The sequence below is a fragment of the Borostomias antarcticus genome, assembly GCF_949987555.1.
Source record: "Borostomias antarcticus genome assembly, chromosome: 6".
Taxonomy (NCBI): Eukaryota; Metazoa; Chordata; class Actinopteri; order Stomiiformes; family Stomiidae; genus Borostomias; species Borostomias antarcticus.
The window spans coordinates 21391312-21412197 of NC_140239.1; the positions used below are offsets into that span (position 1 = coordinate 21391312).

The 20886-nt window shown below is 42.2% G+C and overlaps 2 protein-coding genes across 3 annotated transcripts; both read right to left on the reverse strand.

Moving 5' to 3' along the window:
• Nucleotides 1–3732: 3732 nt before the first annotated feature.
• On the reverse strand, nucleotides 3733–14535 carry brox (BRO1 domain and CAAX motif containing). Of its 2 annotated transcripts, none has more exons than XM_084440427.1 (13): nucleotides 14498–14535; nucleotides 13616–13750; nucleotides 10249–10355; nucleotides 9765–9861; nucleotides 9351–9446; nucleotides 9139–9211; nucleotides 8859–8964; nucleotides 8582–8671; nucleotides 7644–7729; nucleotides 7418–7499; nucleotides 7018–7168; nucleotides 6554–6713; nucleotides 3733–6229 (listed from the first exon to the last, which is right to left on the reverse strand). In XM_084440427.1, exons 2-13 carry the CDS (start codon nucleotides 13714–13716, stop codon nucleotides 6143–6145), a joined length of 1236 nt encoding a protein of 411 aa, XP_084296553.1. In that variant the 5' UTR covers nucleotides 13717–13750; nucleotides 14498–14535; the 3' UTR covers nucleotides 3733–6142. The 2 variants fall into 2 exon arrangements, with proteins under 2 accessions (XP_084296553.1, XP_084296552.1); XM_084440426.1 differs by lacking the exon at nucleotides 14498–14535 and adding an exon at nucleotides 13972–14087.
• Nucleotides 14536–15337: 802 nt separating this feature from the next.
• LOC311309993 (alpha-1,6-mannosyl-glycoprotein 2-beta-N-acetylglucosaminyltransferase) lies at nucleotides 15338–18044 on the reverse strand. The gene is made up of 2 exons (XM_084439372.1): nucleotides 18000–18044; nucleotides 15338–17877 (listed from the first exon to the last, which is right to left on the reverse strand). The coding sequence occupies exon 2, from the start codon at nucleotides 17618–17620 to the stop codon at nucleotides 16370–16372; it is 1251 nt and encodes a 416-aa protein (XP_084295498.1). The 5' UTR covers nucleotides 17621–17877; nucleotides 18000–18044; the 3' UTR covers nucleotides 15338–16369.
• Nucleotides 18045–20886: the final 2842 nt, after the last annotated feature.

The following is a 20886-nucleotide window of genomic DNA, read 5'->3' on the forward strand; positions in this document are numbered from 1 at the left end:
TTTATTGAATGGTCTGTGGAGAACTAGCTCCAACTCAACATCAGCGAGACCAAGGAGCGGGTAGTGGACTTCAGAAGAAACAAGAGGCCCCCAACATTACTATCCAGGGGGAGGAAATTGAGATGGTGGACTCATACAAGTTTCTGGGAGTGCACCTGAACAACAAACTGGACAGGACTGACAACATGGAGGCCCTCTATAGGAAAGGACAGAGCAGACTCTTTTTCCTTAGGAGGCTCGGGTCCTGTGATGTGTGTAGCAGGCTGCTACGGATGTTCTACCAGTCCGTGGTAGCCAACACACTGTTGTTTGCAGTTGCTTGCTGGGGAGACAAACTGAACAAGCTGGTGAGGAAGGCCAGCTCTGTCGAGGACAACAACTGAACAGCCTGGAGGCTGTGGTGCAAAACCGAGCAGTTAAGACGTTCCTTTGTGCCAGCGGCCACCAGACAACTGTACCTGAATAATCCTTGTTTTTTATGATAACCTGTATTTGATACTATGTATATTCTGTATTCTGCATTTCCAACCTATTGGAACTTTCCTCCTACGGCAATAATATCTGTCTATCGATAAGAGGAAGGGGCTATTCAAGGGTCTGTTAAGATGAAGGGTACTTCTGTGGGTGGGGACAGAAAGGATGCCGTTAAACTCCCAAGACTATCTGGGCCACTGTGGTCTGAATAACAGCCCAATGACCATTGGGAAACAGCATGGTTATGTGACTATGGTAGTCATGAGACTACAGCATGTTCTATTATATTGTGAGGAGAGAAAGAGGTTATTCATTGAGGTGTTTTGAGCACTTCATTTTCTTTGAATAACTATTTTAAGTCACGAGACCCACCAGTTAATTGATGAGACTCTTTTTGTGTGCTACAGGTAGCTAGGTACAGTATAAACCACACATTGATGTGATTGGAATTTTAGTTTTTTAGGTGGTGACTATTTTTACGGCGGCCGGAAATAACGATTTCAAACATTTTAGCCATTAATACCGTGTATTTGGGTTAAGGTTTAGGGATAGGGTTAGAGTTGGTTAGGTTTTGAAAGCAGAAATCCCCAAAACAGGATTCAGCGCCGCCGCCGAGATTGTGAGGCGGACAATAGAGCGCCGTAAGAATAGCGGGCAAGTATATTCTTACGACCGCCGTAAGAATAAACTGCCTTTATTTTAATCGGTGGAGGGCAGTAATACGCTGTAAAGCGTAGCTGGTGAGGTTTCTGTAGCATGCGAATTCTGAGGAGCATGGAAGTCATGGCGCTGTGGAGAACTGGCGTGTTTTCTGCAGTCGGATGCTTCTAAGCAAGCAAATTACGTTTTTCTCCATGGTGGATCAATATTGCTCAACCTTGATCAATCGCGTTAGGAACGCGGAATTAAGTATATTTACCACTAGCTAGTTTAGCTAAAGTTCGGTTCTGCGAAGTAAGATAAGATAAGATAGCTAGCAAACATAGCTCCCCTGACTGCTAACATTCTAGCTGTCTAGAATCAGCTTTTTCTCTGTGCGAGTCTAACGTTAGTTGAATGTTGTCGACATCATCTATTCTGCAGCGCTAGTAGGACAAGCAGTACGTTCATAAAGCATACTTGAGAATGACATGGTACATGACGAGGTGGCCGAGTGGTTAAGGCGATGGACTGCTAATCCATTGTGCTCTGCACGCGTGGGTTCGAATCCCATCCTCGTCGAAGTCTTTTCTTAGCAATTAGATCAATTCTTACAATGATTTAGTAATCACCAGAGAAACATATCATTATTATACAATATAAAATCTGAATGAATTAATCTCCATTGCACTGCATGAATAATATGCATTTTAAGACTTTAATAATTGTATTAATAGCAGTCCGCTTAATGTAGTAGGCCTAAGCGTATTTGAATAACAATGCAGAGAGATGGAACAGTTGACAAACAGGGAGAGATACAACAACACCTATAGCAACATTCTAACAAGAAGCACAAAACGGTATCGAAATACTGTCATAAAAATTCTCAGTGCTCATGGTCGTCCTGGTAGCCTTCATTGTGTGATCCTACGGCCTTGTCATCACAGTTCTTATCAGGGGCTTGAGAACCAGGGTCTCCTGGAGAGCTGGTTGCTCCATATACACAGCCTGTCTTTGGAGAGAGATGGATCCTGTCAGAGCCAGTTGTCCAAACTGGGTTCTGGGCAGGGGGAACGCATTGTTAGAATTGTTAATAGTGGATTATGATATGTGTGACATAGATTCACATTACACTGTGAGAGTTGAACTGTTTGCCTGTGAAGCACCCGTGCTAAATTCCTACATTAAATCATGATAAAACCTGGCTTCACATACATGCCTACAGTAGCCTAGGCTAGCCTACTACAGAATAGCGTTTTAAAAGATGGTGTTACCTTGCTGTCACGATGATATTCATCAATGGCATACTGGTATTTGGCTGCATTGAGTCCAAGTAGACCAGCCAGTTTTTCTCCCAGGAAATCACAAGCTGAAAACAAAATACGATTTAGGTAGACACCACCTCTCTTACACAACATAGGCCTATAGTAATATTGCCAGCATTGCTAATATGATCTGTTCATGGACATACTTTCATTGAATACAATTTGAACTTTACTTACTACGCAATGATATCCTGCCCACAGTTCTCAGTGACAATTTGGCCTACAGCAAACACACAGAGAGAGGAATCGTTTGTTTTTTGGTGTGTGAGTGTTTACAATCATGATGACCTTATTAAGCTGTTTTACTAAACGTTTTGCTTTTGCAAATAGAGATTAGTGGAAAATTCAAGACAAATGGGCTCTAAAGGTTGTCTTTAAATGGTTCCTCACTTCGCCTGCATGCTCTGTGAAGGTCTCATCATCTTCCTCGTCCTCGGTGTCTCCCACCTCCAATGTCTCGCCACTAGAGAAGTGGATGAGCCTTGGTTGCGAGGACAGGGAGGGACCTCCAAACCGTGTCTCCTGGATGTCTGTACTTGTCTGTAGATGAATAGGGTGAATCAGGCCCCTCTGCCCTTGTCATACTGCTATCGCTGGGGTGTGCGTGTGTGTGTACACATAGGTGCCTATATCACATTGGACTTAGCACATTGACGGTCATATTGTGTTGCCAAGGGATAGTTAACAAAATATTTGCATACGCTGTAGATACTGTTTGTTCATTTGAACAATTAGAAAGCTGTGCCACGTATTCTAGTCTCCTGTAAACAGATTAACCAGCACTTACTTCCTTGAAACTGTTCATCCTTCACGCCGAAAAAAATATTTTTCTTTCCTGGTGCTGTAGTTGTGAACACCACAGGTTTCTCAGCTCAAGGCAAGCATATTTCCTACCAGCACATGCACTGTGACAGCCAAGAGAGAGAGAAACAAACAAGATTAAGGAAAACAGGGATTCCTTGGTCTTGTGACAGTACTGAAACCTAACACTCACGTTCCCATAAGACACGCTGGAGGAAGGTTGACACCCATCAGTGAGGTGAGCAGTCTGCTCTCTTGTCAGGGCATTTCAGTTTCACTCTCAAGGCAAAAGGGGTTGGGCTTCCTTCACAGTGTAGAATGTCATGGTTAATTGTTAAGAACTATAAGCAGTGGTATTGTTCACTAGATGCTTACAGCAACACACACTGGTGCAAGTCATCAGGCAAAGCAGCAGGTTTCATTAATAGTTTTATTTCCATTTAAAACGCACTGTTAAAGACAGATACCATAGGGTGGATAATGAGCTACAGGTTGGCTTGTGTGTACATTGATATGATATTACAGCATAAACACTGAGAAATAAGACATCCTCTCAGAAATCCAATGCATTTAGTTTCCCAAATCCTATTAGTCACATCATATCTGACTTGGTCCGGCATACAACGGCACAAAGACATGGCCAATGGTAGAATCTCTGCTAATCTTTCTTTTTCTTTCCTCATGAATCATCATAGTAGCGGTGGGAATCTCTAGCCACCTCACAATTCGATTTCATTCTGATACAGCAGGCTACAATGTGATTATAAAACAATTATCGGTGCATCTTGATGCATTGAAATTATTATTTTTCGCACTGTGTGACTACTTGCTACTTTTTTAGTCCTCGTGAGCCCTTGAGTAGGTAGCGAGTTGTTGGTTAAACTCTAAATTGGTAAGTTGGTAAAACATCTATTAATACATCCGTTAAACTCACCCCCCCCAGTATGAATACAGTCCACCCGCGCCAATGAAGAGCTAGCTTTTCATAGGTGTGTAGCGGGTTAAAACAGTGTTTGTCCCGCGGGAGACTAGGGTTCGAATCTCACCCTGGGCATGCCAAAACGTATGGGTTACACTTGTAATGATCCATAATTAAAATTCACATGAATTCACTTCCATTACCCTGGCTGTATTACAACAGTAGTAACAAATGGAACAGTTGTGTGGTGTCAACTGGAAGGTTACATTTGCCAACATATTTCCCAATATTGCAAAGAACCAAGTAGCTAACGTTAACTACTACAGCCAGGTAGCACAATGACTAGGATAGCCAATTTCATGTTATGTTCTAATATTACAATTTCCAATTAATGAAATTTCTGAATTGAGAGAATCGCAATGCATCTAAGAATTGATCCCCCACCCATACCTCATGATATACCTGTGTTAAAGAATGAGATATAAAGTGCAAAGGCATTACTGGAGGTTAATGGAAGTAGGCTTATGTCACTTTTAGGATTGTACTGTACCCTGTAGAGACTGTCAGAAACATAGTTCTTATGCATACACAACTATAACCAAGATATGTTGATTTATGTTGATTTATGCCTTGACAGAAGATAAACATAATAAAGAATAGCCTACATTGCTGTCATTTACAGATAAATCTAATGAGAGATGAATAAGAATAGTTTTCTATAATTTCTTCAGGTGGAAGACATGCCAATCGACATCATAACCACTTCACACTCAAACGGTTAGAACTATCAAACCGTATGAATGATATATTGTAAGATACAAAATGTACATATTATTATTTAATAGGTTCGTAGTGAGTTTATACCTGATTAGCGAAATAATTCAATCAAACCAGCACTGCAGTATTGTCCTGCGCTCTGACCGGACACATATGGTCCCAAATAGGTAGGGAGGGTATGCACATTGTGTTTCATTATGAACATTTTGCAGCAATAGAGAGCCTTATACAGTATGAATGTGTTTTCTGTATACACAGGAGTTTTCTTTCACGTTTATATATTCTTACAGCAAATTAAATACGTTAGAAAAATAATAATTGCAGACGTGATTGGTTCTACAAAATATGATACAGTCACTGTGGAGTGTTACAGGTTCAATAATATGATGTATATTTGAGAGCAATAAATTATGATCTGACGTTCAAGGGCACTTACAGACACATATATATGAGAATGATTCCGAATTTACTTTGACCTCATGGTGCAGTAATTGTATACAATTATAAACTGAATAGAAAATAGAAAACAGCTATCTGTCTTGTATAAAATGAACTACAATAGATAGTCATGCAACCTCAACATCACTGATCATTAAACGCTATAGATAAAAACAAAACAAAAGTATGAATATTAATAACCCATCCAGCCTTGTTTTTTGTATGTGTTCCATTTTGACTGACATTTCTAACTGAATCTATTCAGGGTATTTCCCATCACCGTTAGTCTGTTCTCTGGAGACAAGTCATCTTACAGTGCAGTGAGTCTATAGTAACTTTACAAAATCATGCCATTGCCAACAAGCATCAGAGAGCAATGCATACTAAACAAACCAATGCCATTGGAAGAGTCATAGACACTGTAATCTCTTTTTTGAGGGGAGGAGTGATTATATGCTGAGATTCTTTAATAGAAGTTATAAGAAGTAATTGCTTGGTTCACTCTCGGTCTCAATGCTCTCTGGCACTGGAGTGCATTAGCTCATGCAGAGAGAGCATGACGCTGAAAAGCTGGCTAACAGAGTGGACATCGTCCAGCTCCACAGTACTGCATGTATCAGCATAACGTAAAACATGTCTCACCACGAATCAAGGATACCAAAAAAGCACATTTTCTATGGAGGTTTACTTTTCATGGAAAGGAAATAGACTCCATGTCTATGTCGGGTGGGAGGGACGTGGAGGCTACAGCGTTGGCGCCCCCCAGTGTTTAGGAGATCACGCAGCCTGTGTCCTTCTGAGGCTTCAGGTCTGGCTCCTTGACCGGCTTCACCTCCTCATCCTGCCGGGCTTTGGCCTGCACACAACATGGCGATGGGAAGATGTGAAATATGTTGTTTCAGACAAACAAAAATTAGCTATATCTCTGTCTTTCACTGTCCCCCACCCAGAAATGCCAAGGAAGGGGGGGGGACTTTGGATCGACCCCTGTACGTTCATCCAGGACACCACCAGGGGGCAGTCGCTACAAATACATTTTTCCCATTGCCAAGTACATATATTGCTTGGTACATAAAAAACTATGCTTGTGTCTCAGTAAAAGTATGGTCTGTTCTCTACTTTCTAAATGGTGGTTTGGCTAAATATGTATTACTGTACCAAATGTCTGAACAGATGATACCTTTTCATCTTTAGCCCCCTTAGTGAGATCGAAGGTGGCGTAGACCTCAGGGGTGCACTGCTCGGCGAGGGGAGGAAATTCAAACACGATTGGCTCAGCCAAGCCGTAGCTGGCCTTCAGCTCCAACTGGGGCGCCTCTGCTGGGATCTTGTGGAAGTATCTGGAACAGTGAAAAGAGGTTTAACCCACCACTGTTTTATGTGATTGCATGAGTGTTACTGTGTATTAATGTAGACCTATGTTTATGTGTATTAATGTGTAGACTGATGTGTATGTGCGTTAATGTAGACCTATGTGTATGTGTTAATGTAGACTTATGTTTATGTGTATTAATGTAGACTTATGTGTGTGTATGTGCTTGCATGCCCGCATGTGCAGTGTGTGTGTTTATGTATGCATGAGTGTATATTTACAATATATGCATTGACAAATGCTTCTCCACAAGTGTGTGTGATCAGACTCACATGAATCCATTCTCTCTCAGGCACTTCTCCAGGGTGTTTTTGATCAATCCTCCGAGCTTGAGGAAGAACAGCTGCTCGGAGGGCTTGGCTGTGCTGCCAGGCCCTTTTGTCTGCCGGTACTCTTTGCACAGAGCCTCCGCTCTGGAGTAACCTAAACACAACGTTCAAACGAGACAAGAAGAGAACATGTGTTTGTAAACTGCAAAGTACTGGAGATGTGTGCTTGGTTACATTACTGCAAAAGGAAGTAAGCATCTGTTCATAGCAGCAGAAAAAGAAAAATGTAAACAACATTCAGCATAGACCACTTCTCCAGCCTCTACTGGGGAGACCAAGAGTACTATGAGATTCAGAGAAGTGTTTACATCTGTGTACAGTCAAGAATTTCTGAGATGCTCACATTTCTCCGCCTCTTGGAGTGATCTGATGGACTCTCCACATTTGTCACTGGCCAGCAGGGTTTGTCCATGGTAGCAGTAGGCCTACAGATGACAGGCAGAGGCGTTACTATGATACCCAACGTTCTCTCTCAGATCTCAGTGCACACGCTTGCTTTACCCTATCATCTCACATCTATACAGGTGTCTAGTTATGCTCAGTGCAATACCTTATGGACAGGGACTTACATAGGCCATGTAGAACTGCTGCTTCAGCTGTAAGTACTTCCTCCACTTGCTGCTGCACTCTGGCTCCAGGGTGTTCAGTGTGTGGTCTGAGATCAGGACAGGAGGACACAGTAAGGCCCAATTTATGCTTCGTCGAACGACACTTTTAAAACCGTCACTCGACACTTGACGTCATGGGCGACACTTTTTTGTGAAAAAAAAAGTGTCACAGAGGGCTGTCGCGCACCAACAGATTTTTCTAATGTCGCTGACTCCGTCACATATTGTCGCTCAAGTGTGATTGGATAGCTAGATAGAAGGCTTGTGCGTTGCCATGGATATGCTTGTTCCACAGCCTTGTTTTAGTTTTGGCTGCCATTTGACGTTTGGCTGTTATGGAAGGAGTAGAGGAACGTCTCTCCGAGCTTGTGAGGAGATATCCTCTTCTATACAATTCATCTCTGCCCCTTCACAGAGATGCCCAAGTACTGCGGAATTCGTGTGAGGAATTCCGGTGCACCGGTATAGCCATATTTCCCGATCAGAATGAAAACAATTAGAATACCCTCTTTACCTCAGATTAAACTCTTTCCCTCAGAAAGACGCTTCTCTCAGAATGACAACAACCGCGCAACAAAATGACAAGCGCATGGCTGATTGTTGCCATAGAGATGACGCGAAGTGTCACCCGAAGCAAAAACGCTACATGTCGAGTGACACTTATTTTTTTGTTGAGCAACACTTTTCAAGAAGCATAAATTAGGCCTAAGACAGTGGTCACACTATAGAGCTTATTTCAAACCACTCCGACTTTTCGCAACTGATAACAATGGGAAGCAGCCGCAAGGTGAGAAAATGTGTCTGACTGTCCGCCTCGGCAAAAACGCAATTTGGGAGTCAATGTATTGATGATAGGAATGCAATCAAGCCAGGATGGCACTATTCCAAACATCCCTCACCAGCTTTCTGATAGAAGTTTGCAGTCTCAAAGGCCAAAGCTGCGATGAGAGTGGCGTTATGCTTCAGCTCAATAGCTCTGGCAATAGTCACTGAACAAATGGCAAAAAAAAAGTTGTTAATCATTCATATGACATTTAACTACAATATCCCTCACATGTAGCACATGAAATCAACTTGTTCTCGCCATGGACTAAACACAAAAAGTATTTATCTCTCTCTCATCTGTGCATTCAGACTGATTGATTGAAGATGTTGAGAAGTGTGAGTCTGTCCGACCTTCCTGCGCCTCAGCTTGGCACTGGACAATGTAGGTGTCTATGACTCTGGGCTCCAGGTCGCGGCCCTTCTCCGCCGGGGTGATGAGGCGAGGGATGTGTGCCTCCTACAGAGAAGAGACCAGATGATAGTCAGCCATGCCGTTTACATCCTCAGACCTCTATAGGGAGAGTGCATAACCACCCTGGTTCCAATAAATAAAGGAACAAGAAAAATAAATAAGGGTAGGAGTTGATTGTTGCATCAAGGTTAGGGTTAGTAGGGACAAAGTATCAGTCACCTTGAGGTGTTTGAATATCCCAGCTGCGATTTTCAGGCTCCTGTGAACGTCTTTTGCTTCAGGCTCTGTTATGCTGCAGAAGGTGAAACAACAGTTATGGCTTAATAATGTGAATGTATGACACGGCATTCATACAACCTTCATTCTAATAATAATAATGTCTACTATAAATTCTTGAAAATAGGTAAATGATGTAAACAAGCTTCATTTACTTTTCCTTTCCCGCACATCTTGAGGCAAACTTAGTGTACCAGACAGCCACGTTGAATGCCATGGAGACCAATTCAAAGATGGCATCTTGTTGAGCACTGGATGACAGTGATAGGACAAGGAAGGAAGGAAGAGAGAGAGAGAGACAGAACAATAATTGGTTTCAAGTTGGTTTATTTGCCATATGTACAAGGTACTAGAGCTTTCTGTGATTAGTTAATTGCAGAGGTCATAATTGTGATTACGATGAATGCACAATTAATTGTGCAGACCTACAAAGTACAGGTCCAATGTACAATACAGTGTTTACTCGAGAGCTTATCCTCAAACAGACAGTAAAACACAATACAATAAAGCAAACAATAAATAAAATACATATCCATACTGTGGATAAAAGGTCACAGAACTGGCCCTACCTTGGTGAGTTTCCCTGTAAAGTGTCAGTCCACTTGAAGTTCTGCATGAAGCGTAGCTTGTTCTCCTGTGTGGTTCCGTCCAAGGGTGAAATTAAGCCTTAACCAAGCAAAGCAACAGGAAGTTAACAGCAACGTAAGTTTTCATCATCACATGTATTAGCAAAGCATGCTCATATTCCAAATCAAACATAGAACATACAAAGGGAATAGCTAGCCTTTATGAGTGATTGTGTATGTATGTGTGTGTGTGTCTGTGTGATGTGCATTATTATGCTGTGACGTGTGAGTGAGTGATGTGGGAGCTAGGCTACCTGGCCACAGTGATAAAATCAACCAGACTGGAGGAGAAGTAAGGAGCAAAGTTCAGACCTACAATCTAGTATATAGATGTAAACATGGGCCATACCAACCTTGTAGTATAGAGAAGTAAACACAGGCCAAAGCAACCTTGTAGTATAGAGAAGGAAACATGGGCTATACCAACCTTGTAGTATAGAGAAGTAAGCATCTGTAGCATTTTTCATGATCTCGGGGTTGCAGGTGAGATCTGTGAACATCTCCAGGAGCCTGGCCCTCGTTGTCCTCAGGTCACTGATAAGGGAAAGTCAAAGGAACGTTAGAAGAAAACGACTGCATGACAGAACACTTGGCTACTGCACTACACATAGGGTTGCAAAGGGGTGGAAAATTTCCAGAAGCTTTCCAGAAATTTACCATGGGAAGTTAAGCTCAGGAATTTTGGAAATGTTGACCTTTTTTTGTGGCCTACAACAACTTTTTTTTTGTTTTAATTTTTTTACATTTTAATTTAACCCATTTTCACCCAATGTGGTAGCCAGTTGACCCTGACCAAGTGTCCAATCAGCCCCTACTAACTGTTGAGGATTCATCACACAGCCCGGGCGGTCAGCAATATGAAGGGTTGAGACAACTCCTTGACTCTCTCAGCTCGCAACCGTAATTCCGACACCAGACAGGGTTGCTGTTGTGTGACAAACCCTCAAGCCAAGATTAAACTAACAACCCTCGGGAAATTGGCGGTCCAATCGGCCACTCCCCCTGGGATCCGGCCATACTCGGATCTTTCATTTCATTTCAAACCTATATTTAAATTTGTGGGGCAATTGAGGTTTCCTTCATTTTCAATGCCGACGAGCTCACAAGCAAACACAAACATCAACAAAACATAAGCAATTTACAACAACAATACAATTAAGATTCAAAACAGTGACAAGTTGACAAGTTGAACAAATGTCAAGAGCCATGGCTCTGAACTCGGAGTGAAGCAGCTCTAGCTTCAATGTCTGTTGGAGAGAATCCCAGGTATACGGAGGATCATAAGAGAATTCAGCCCGTCCAAGTTCTGTACGAGAACGAGGAACCTTAAAAACAAGAAGATCATTTGATCGAGTCTGATGAGTGCCGACACTCCGAACCAGCACAGATGACAGGTACAGTGGAAGTTTGCCAATAATGCTTTTGTAAATGAACATAAACCAGTGAGTTATGCCTTGAAGACACAGATGGCCAGACAACTTTATCATAAAGAATGCAATGATGAGTGTCATAACTATCGCCTGTAATAAATCTTAGAGCGGAATGGTAAACAGTGTCGAGGGGTTTCAATGTTGTCACAGAGGCATGTCTATAAATTGTGTCACAATAGTCCAATACTGACAAGAAGACAGCTTGGAAAATTATCCTCCTACAGAACATAGGGAAGCTGGAACGGTTTATGTACAGGAAGACAACTTTTGTCATTGTTTGCATGCTAGAGTGTTGACATGAAACTTGAATGAGAGTTTATCATCCAGCCACAGACCAAGATATTTGTATTCAGTGATTCTCTAAATAAGTGAACCATTAGCTGTTAGTAGTTGGAGCCTACCATAATCAATAGCTCTAGATTTAGAGAAGAGCATGAACTTGGTTTTGCTAGGATTAAGGACAAGTTTAAGATTGGTGAGAGCTTCTTGGAGCATATTGAGAGATAGCTGTAGGTTCTCAAAGGCTTTCTGTACAGAATCTGCAATAACTGAAGAGACTGCCAGTCCCCGGTGAGTAGCTGCACCAGAACTACAGTAGGGTTGCAAAATTCTGGGAATGTTCTAAGAATTAACAAGAATTTATGGGAATTAACGGGAATACGCTGGGAATTTTGGGGTTATTTATACCACCTGTATTTACCTTGTCATATACAGTCTTAAATATAAACATTTTGTTTTGTCATAGCAGACATGCAGGCAAACATGTCTAATAAACAAGTGTTTAAAATGACATTTTTGACTTAATCTGTTTGTGAGTAGAAATTTAATGGATTCTACAGCCCTCTTAGTTTGTGGGATGCTAGAAATTAGCTGTGGTGGATGAATGCACTGCACATGTGATGGAGGAATGCACAGTGCAGAGTTGAAATTCAACTGAATTTGCATTAAATCATTTTGTTTTAACCAAGATCATGCTGCAAGATCTAGAAATGCATTTTATGTTCTTTTTTTCTCCAACTACAGTAGACTACATTTAAGTTTCCTGTTATAGGGGTCCACGGTGGTATAACAGAAGAGGGAGGAGGCCAGGTCAGTCCAGAAGGAGCTGAAAGGGGAGCTGAGGAGGAACGAGGACAGCTACAGGAAGAGGCTGGGCAAACTACATCAGAACAGTGGCAAGAAAGTGTGGGACGGGATGAAAAAGATCACTGGACAAAGTCAATCAGGTCCAGCTGAGGGGGGAGGCCAAGAATGTGCCAATGAACTAAACCAGTTTTTCAACAGGTTTGACTCCACTCTCAACCCCACCCCTGTGAGCTCAGGGGACAGCCTAATGCCCCCCTCCACCAGTTCATTCATCACAACGAGCCAGGCCCAGACATCAACCCCAGGGTGCTTAAGGAGTGTGCCAGACAGCTTGCTGGAGTGTTCCAGAACCTCTTCAACCTCTCTCTGAGGCTGAAGAAGGTGTCCCAGCTGTGGAAGACCTACTGCATCGTTCTGGTGGCCAAAACAGGAGTCCCAGTGTCCTCAATGACTGCAGGCCAGTGGGACTGACATCACATGTCATGAAGGTTTTTGAGAGACTGGTATTGCAGCACCATGGTGAGTGACTCCCTGGATCCCCTGCAGTTTGTGTACCAGGCACAAATCAGTGTGGATGATGCCATCATCTAGCTGCTCCACAGAGCTTACTTATACATGGAGAGGCCAGGAAGCACAGTGAGAGTCATATTCTTTGACTTTTCCAGTGCATTCGAAACCACCCTGCCCCTCCGGCTCCCAGTCTTTCATACAGAATGACGTGGCATGATAAAGGGGCGACATTCCAGCCATGAGAGGGCTGTATAAAAGGCTTAGTGGTAGCCAGCACTCTGTTCTTTGCTGTGCAGGCAACATCAAGACGGGGAAGACCAACAAGCTGGTGAGGAAGGCCAGCTCTGTTGTGGGACAACAACTGGACAGTCTGGAGGTAGGGGGGTGGAGAGGATGAGGAACAAACAGAACCCCTCCTATCCCCTCCATGACAAGCTGTGGCTGATGGGGAGCACAGGCTCATCCTGCCCAAGTGTAAGACAGAGCGGTTCTTTGTACGAGCAGCCATCAAACTATATAACGCCTGAGCCCCCGGCCCTTCTGTCACTTGTCACTTTACATTGGATAGGCTTTGTAATGATATTTATAGGTTTTTGTAGCAGTTATTTATTGTTATTTATATATAGCTCTTATGTATTTTAAATCAAATAATTCACAAAGCAGATTCATGCAATCCCTCGAAACTATGGTAGGTTACTCGTTTTACTTAAGAATGGCTTACTGAGCTTCAAATCCAAACTGTCAAACTCATCGCTAGCCAATACTTACTTGCAAATCTTGTTTGCAGCTGGACTACCAGCAACTCCATAGAAATTGAAGGAGACAGGTGCTGTGGCTTTCAATGGGTTTCGGTGGAACCAATGTGTCATCTTGGAGCTTGAATGGTGTAAAACTTGAGATCTGCTGGAAGAGGCACGTCTACTTTTCATCAGACTGACATGATACTGAGTTGACAGTTTCCTGTTACTTACTGAACAAATAATGAAATTACAATAATGTCCTAAGGTGTGGTTGGCCAGAGGCCCTGTTTTTTTTGTTTTTGACTAACGTCAGCTAGCTACTTTAGCTAACGTATAATGGTGCATTCGTTTGTGGTCGGAGATAGCAAGTGGCAAAATACCTACCTCCGACCTGTGTGCATTCGAGCTATAGCGAATGATATGATGATGATATGATATTGACGTCAGCCGGCAACTGGGGGCTGAGAAACGTATCCGAATTAGCGACGAGGAAGTGCGAGTTCATGCTGTGTTTTATTTAATAATTCCTAGTAGCAAGTCGCAATTTGCCACCTCCCAGTTAAACGAACGCCCCATAAGCACTGTGATAGCCTAGGCTAGCTGACAAGCTCACAGTTGTCAGTTCAAGCCTATCAGTTAGCTGTCGACTTAATATGTTGCTAAATCATGTTAAAACCTGTTTCTTAACATAAAATGCTGTTAGATTTTCGTTAATCACTAAAACAATGAAGATCAATGAAAAGTGACACATAACGCGTTAGCTAGCTAGCCAAAGAGCTAACGTTAGCTAGCCTAGCTTAGAGAGTGTAAACAACTTAATATCGAGTTACAAAACTGACAAACAATGACGTTCAATATTATAAAGTATACGAGCAAGAATCCCTATTGAGATAAAATATGTGACATTTACCTGTTTATATACTATTGTTGATGTTTGACGTATACAAATCCTGTCTCGTAGAGAAAGTAACTTCCGGAAATAAATGCATACAAGAGACCTTGACCAATGGAGAAGACCGCATTACAGTCACATGACTAGGACATGACTACACAGTGAGCGGTACACATCACTGCACACACTATAGTAATGTAGGCTATAGTAATGCATTGTTCTCTTTTTATTCATATAATAAACTGCCATCATGTCTAAACTCTGATGCATTTTACCACACTGCTGGTCTCAGGGATGGAGAACTCTTGAGGTCCCTTAGGTCACATCAGAGCTGCAGCAAAATCTGCTGTTAGAAATTTCACACCTTTCTTACGAGACAATCTGTAGTGTCCTAATATTGGATACACTGGTGAAGGGTTGATTGCGTTAGGGTTATTTTTCATTAAGTGTGTTGAAATATTGTAAATTTGTATTTGTTTATTAAATGTGTGGTGTGTAGGCAGAGCTCCCTTGAAAAAGACCAAGTCTCAAAAGGACTCCTTACTTAAACAATGGTTCCTTATTGGACAGGACCAGGATCAGTGCCCTGGTTTTAGTTAAGATGTTGGCTGGCATGAAATGAAAACTTCAACTGATCTTAGACTTCTTAGCCAATATCAATTGGTCTCAACATGATTCATTAAAATTAAATTGTCTACAATATTGAAATCACTGGAATTACTGACCCTAAGAACTGCAGTATTATGTGTTTCCATTAATTTATATGAAGGACAAATGAGCAAACATGAGCAAAGGAAAAGAACAGCATTTTATCAATTTGGCCAAACATTGATAGAAGAGATACAAGTAAAAGGACCAACTAATTTCAAGTGATGCATTAAGAACACTAACCGTGACAGACAGTAAAAGTACATTATTTACATTTCAACAATGTAACTCCCCAACACCACCTCCATCACACATAAAACATAAATTTATTTAAAACCAGGAAAAGATTGTGCTTTGCAATATTGAATGATCATCCAATCCCGGAATCTCTCAAAGGCGCAGAGTAACTTACAGCATCGTACATCCCCACCTACCGAATAATACCTTACTTCACTTTAGGTAAAAATCCATCAAATATGAAAATATTTATCTGTGTCAGTTAATTTGGCAACACACATGTTTGGTCCAATCTCAAGCATTGTGTAGGAAAACATCTGTTCCAGATACCGGATGTGCGAATGGGAACAATGCACAGTTAGGTTGCAGATGGAACATTTTTAACAACAGTTTGTAAAATCACCAAGCAATCTTACTAACCTTAACAACACATGATCATCCACTCTCAGACACTGTCACCTGACATCTGTCACCTCCTTCATTCATCCAACATGCCTGGCAGATTATGGTTGTACTGCTTAGTAAAACATGGCACTGGTATTTACGCCCATTTACTGTACATGTGCATCTAATTTCAATGTATGAAGCACATGCATGGAAGCAGTGTCACAAATTATGTAATTGTTTGTTCTATAAACATACCTTTGTCTGCAAGCTGTGTATGAATGCCTATTCGGCCTGTCATTGTATGTTCTATTTACACATTAACTATGCATTGCTCCTCAAATAAAAGGAATACAGAGGCAAACCTCATAAAAGAAAACAAGCCACAAAAATGTGTCCACATTACAAGATAAACAGAAGTAACATATTTGGCAATAGTGTTTGGTAGAACCATCAACAAACTATAAAATATCTGCATTTTACCATAAAAATTAAACACATATAATCCCAAACTTTGGAAGACCTCACAGACACAAGTGCAGCCTTTGGAAACCCTGAAAAGTGCACTTATCAATGGCACTTATATCCTCAGTACATCCATCTGGAGGAAGCACCCGTTGTTCAAAGACGTTTTGCATAGTTTTTACATAGAATGTGGTCTCTGATGTCACCCCATCCTCCGTTCTTCATGTGGGCCTTGTGCTCTACTGGCTCTGTGCTAGATAACACAAGGGATTGTGGAAAAAGGTAGTCTTTGGCGAGTTGGAGGGACTCCTCCGCCTTCCGTAGGGCCCACTCAGGCCGACAGTTCTCCTTCTGGTGCAGCCCACAGTTCCCAGTGTGGAGGACCCTGGATCCTTCGGCCATCAGAACTTTGAGCGGCTTCGATATGCAGGTCCCTGACAGGTGCTGCAGGGTCCAGTCCCAGTTGTAGTCATCATAGGTGCAGAAGACGTCACCGCAACCCATCAGTTTGTAGTAGACCTCTCTGGAGAAGCCCATGCCCATGTTGTGCTTGGTGGACATCCATCCCGTGGTCCCCACCTTGTTGGACAGCTTGAAGAAGTCAGATGACACGCCATTATGGTTGCCCAGCACCAGCATGTCACAGTCTGGGCAGCTGGCCTTCCTGAACCTCAGCATCTCCTCATACAGATGGTAGAAGTCCGGCAAGATGAAGTTGTCCTCCTCAAGGAAGATGGCAAAGCCACTGTAGCCCTGCAGGGCCTGAACTCGCTCCCACACAAAGTGCATCTTCCACCACCAGTGGTGTTTGGTCTGCGTGATGGAGGCCTCCCTGTAGTGGCCATAGGAGTCCGGGTGCTCTGCGTTGAGGCATCCCACCCGCATGGCCTCCCCCCTGGACAGGTCTCGTGGGCAGTCCCGTGGATCCTGTCCAGGAAACTCTGAGGGATAAAGCTGTGTGCTGAACGGGAAGTATATTTGCAGGACCTTGCAAAAAGTAATCCCTTGCACAATGCTATTTATTTCCTCTGAAAAATAGTCATGGCTAAAGATGAGCAGGAAACTGTGGACCCGGGCTGTATTTTCCAACGAGTTTATAAGTATTCTGAGGTAGTCTGGTCTGTTGTGGACCTGAATGACTAGAACCAGCTGCGGTTCCCCAGGAAACTTATCAGCATTGTGAATGAATTGTTTGTAGTTGCCATTGTACACTGACTGTATCATGTCTGGCACTGAACCAAATAGAAACTTCGTCATGTCACCAGCTCCAGGCAGCATGTTGACCTGGGCGACACTACCTGTGCCATCATCAGAAATTAACACGCGTGCTGTGAACATGATAGTGATAAATATGAAAGAGAGACCGACGGCAATCAACAGGTTCTTTTTAAGGAGACGAAATCTCATTTTCGTAACGTATGGGCAAAAGGAATTCAAAAACAAATGCGCGTAAATCACCTTACTACCGAGATTGTCCTCATTCTCCAGTTCATCTTGTTGGCAGTTGGCACATATTGTTGGCAGTTGCAACGGAATCCACGGAATGTCACTTTTTTGGCAAGCGAATGAAGTGTCAAAAGTTCCTTGATGGCTTATTTTGCTGACTCCTACTATTCAGTCGATGTCTTCTGTGATGTCTCCTCAGACAAGTTCGCGAATAACACCTGTGAAAAGTAGACAACACAAAAATAATGTTGTGTTTGGTAAAGTCAGATAGTAGGCTACAGGCCTTGTCTTTGATTCAGGAAGTTAATTTAGCCTATTCTATGCTGTTTAGTCGACTTACCAAGCAGAGGTGTCATGTGTCTGCGCACTCCTACTAGGAAGTGTAGCCTATGGACTATGGACTAGTGAACGAGAAACTTAGAAAAAGTGTGTGCTGACGTGTACTAGCCAGCCAACGGGAGCAGACAGCGTGCTAGGCGAACGAATCAGTGTCCTGCCTATAGCTGAGTAATACGAGAGGGCAGTGTTGCTTATGGACTGTGACTAGCTGCAGTTCTATTAGCTCGCTCTGTCGGTCGGTCAGCTCACAAAAATGTGCACAAAAGGGTTTGAAGGCGTGACCAAGGTAGGCTACTATGGTGATGAAAAGTATATCTACGCTTGACAGCTAGCTGTGACGACAGACTTAGGGATTTTTACATCGAGATCTGCGGCTCGTGGATTTGTCCGGAATGCACCGAACCTCCCCGATGCGAGGCGCCACAGAGCCGACCAAACATCACTTCCATTCATGTTTTGGACTTTTAGAGAGTAAAATTCCCCCCATTCATTGTCCATTGTCAGTGGGGGGGATTGAAACATATCTCGACGTGGGAAGGTCACAGAGACACAGGACGGGCATAAAGCCCTCGACCTAACGAATGCAGCAACAGTCTACTCTAAATAGAATGCTATACAACGGTTAGTTCTGGTTCTTGATTCTGATTGGCTGGAAGCCGTGTTAAAATACTTTGTAACACACCATTCCATTTTCAGTATTAATGCGCCTCCCATTTGATCCAATGCGTTGTTGTTGTTGCTTGGCAACCCAATTGTTAGGGGAACTATTTTGCTCGGCGGAATTGAGGGAATGATGCTTCGTTTTGAATAAATGTTAATATTTTACATTGCTGTGTGTCTATTTTACACTAATAGCTGTAGTAACCGTTGTATAAAAGCAATAAACCACTCGAGGCCGTGTGTTATAGTGATTTTATAACAGCTATGGGGGTTTTAGGCAATGAAGCAAGTTCTACATGCTTCACACGATCAAATTATTTTATTACATACATTGCATACAACATAATGACGTATTTATGACAAGACGGTCTACTCTAAATAGAATGTTCTACATGCTTCACACTATCAAATTATTTTATTACATTGCATACAACATAATGACGTATTTACAGAAGTATTTTGTTTGTAGTGTCTGAATTCTCCACGGAATTTTCATTCCCTATGTAGTCCACTATTTATTACCCACAATTCACCTTGATTTGCAGGGAACAGTGCATGTACCCTACATTTTCTCCGTTCCCTAGGTAGTTCACTACATGGTGAACCCTATATAGGGAATAGGGAGTGAGGAAACGAGGGAGCGATTCAGAACACAGCTAGTGTGTTGCTACACCACTCTCAGGACACACCATCGCCACGCCCACACCACTCTCAGAACACACCACTGCCACGCCCACCGCCACGCTCAGGACAGTGTAGGAGCGAACTGCTCCGATAGATGGTGGTAGGTTGCGCAACGACTTGGATCCAAGCCGCCGTTGAAAGAAGAAGAAGTAGTAAGAAGAAGACAACGACGACGATTTATATGTAATACCATAGAATCCAGGCTAAGAAAATGAAAATGTTCCTAATACAATCACTGTTTATCTGATTTGTTTGTCATAAATCCGTAAATATTATTTTGTTTTACATGTATAGAAAGATAAGATAATATTGTTTGCGAAAACAGCAAATCAATGTGACTCCTCATTCTAAAGATCATCATCATTCGGAAAAAAATTCTCACTGGGACGTCACACAGCCAGTCCAAATTCTTAACCATTCGACTACCGGGCAGTATGGTAATCCTAGTAAAATAGGTGTATTTGAAGTGGAACAAATGTTAATTTTCCTTTGTATATCCCCCCAGTTATTCGGATCGGCTCTACAATGTTATGGGTTCTAGGTTGGCCCATTCTACACCCCTCCACCGAGTTTCGTGAAAATCGCCTGAGAGTGGTGTGGGCGTGGCCTCATTGTCCTGAGATTGTGTGGGCGTGGCCTCATTGTCCTGAGAGTGGTGTGGGCGTGGCGATGGTGTGTCCTGAGAGTGGTGTAGCAACACTGTCTTGAGAAGGTAGGCCTGCAGGCAGATGCCTCTCTTGTTGTCTGGCATGAGCGAGCATGCAACAACAGGACTGAAAGGGCTACCATTTTCTTAAAATTACGTTTTTTCAGTACCTGACGTCACTCGGTACCTGCTATCTCAACTTCCAGGGCAGGTGCATTCACTAAACTTTACATACTGACTCTCAGATGTATTCTGCAAATATTTACAGCTGGAATTGTGAATATTTTGTTGTCTTTTCATTTTAGGTTGCATTTTGTGTCTAAAAATAGGCAAAACATTATTTTTAATGGGTGTATGCAGTATTTTTTCAATATCTCTTGAAAATAAGCTTGTATTCACAAACCCAGCTGTAAATATTTAAGTTTCTACTATATTTTCAAAATACTGACTTTATCCATTGTTTAGATAGTAGGTACCAAAATATATGCAAATGTATGTATATTTAATGAGTTATTGCCTAATTTTCATACCTAAACTTTTTTTTGAGAGAAAGTGTAATACAAAAAATATTTCTCTTGATGTGAAGATTAAACTGGTAAAAATTCATGAGGATATCTTTAAAGGAAAAATAAATAAATATAATATTCAACTGTAGTGTCTCCCCTTAATGTAGGTTAATGATAACCCATGAAGCTAAAAAGTTGCTTGAAACTCAAAAGTTTGATCTAGCCTACTGTATGTTTTGTTACGCTGATTGGCTGAAGGAGTTCCTCTGTCAAGGCAAGTACTCCCACCCGCCCACTCAAATTGCTCTGGGCAGCTGAAAGTCCAGACTCATAGTGAAAACGTCAAAAGATTTTCGTGATGAGTCTGATTTACCAGGCTTTAAGATCTCAGT

Coding starts and splice junctions, on each gene's coding strand:
- brox (XM_084440426.1), bottom strand. Junction 9,862..10,248: donor TTACTTCTCTATACTACAAG/GTTGGTATAGCC, acceptor TGCTTGGTTAAG/GCTTAATTTCACCCTTGGAC. Junction 6,230..6,553: donor AGGGGGCTAAAGATGAAAAG/GTATCATCTGTT, acceptor TGTTGTGTGCAG/GCCAAAGCCCGGCAGGATGA.
- LOC311309993 (XM_084439372.1), bottom strand. CDS start 17,620: ATGAGATTTCGTCTCCTTAAAAAGAACCTGTTGATTGCCGTCGGTCTC.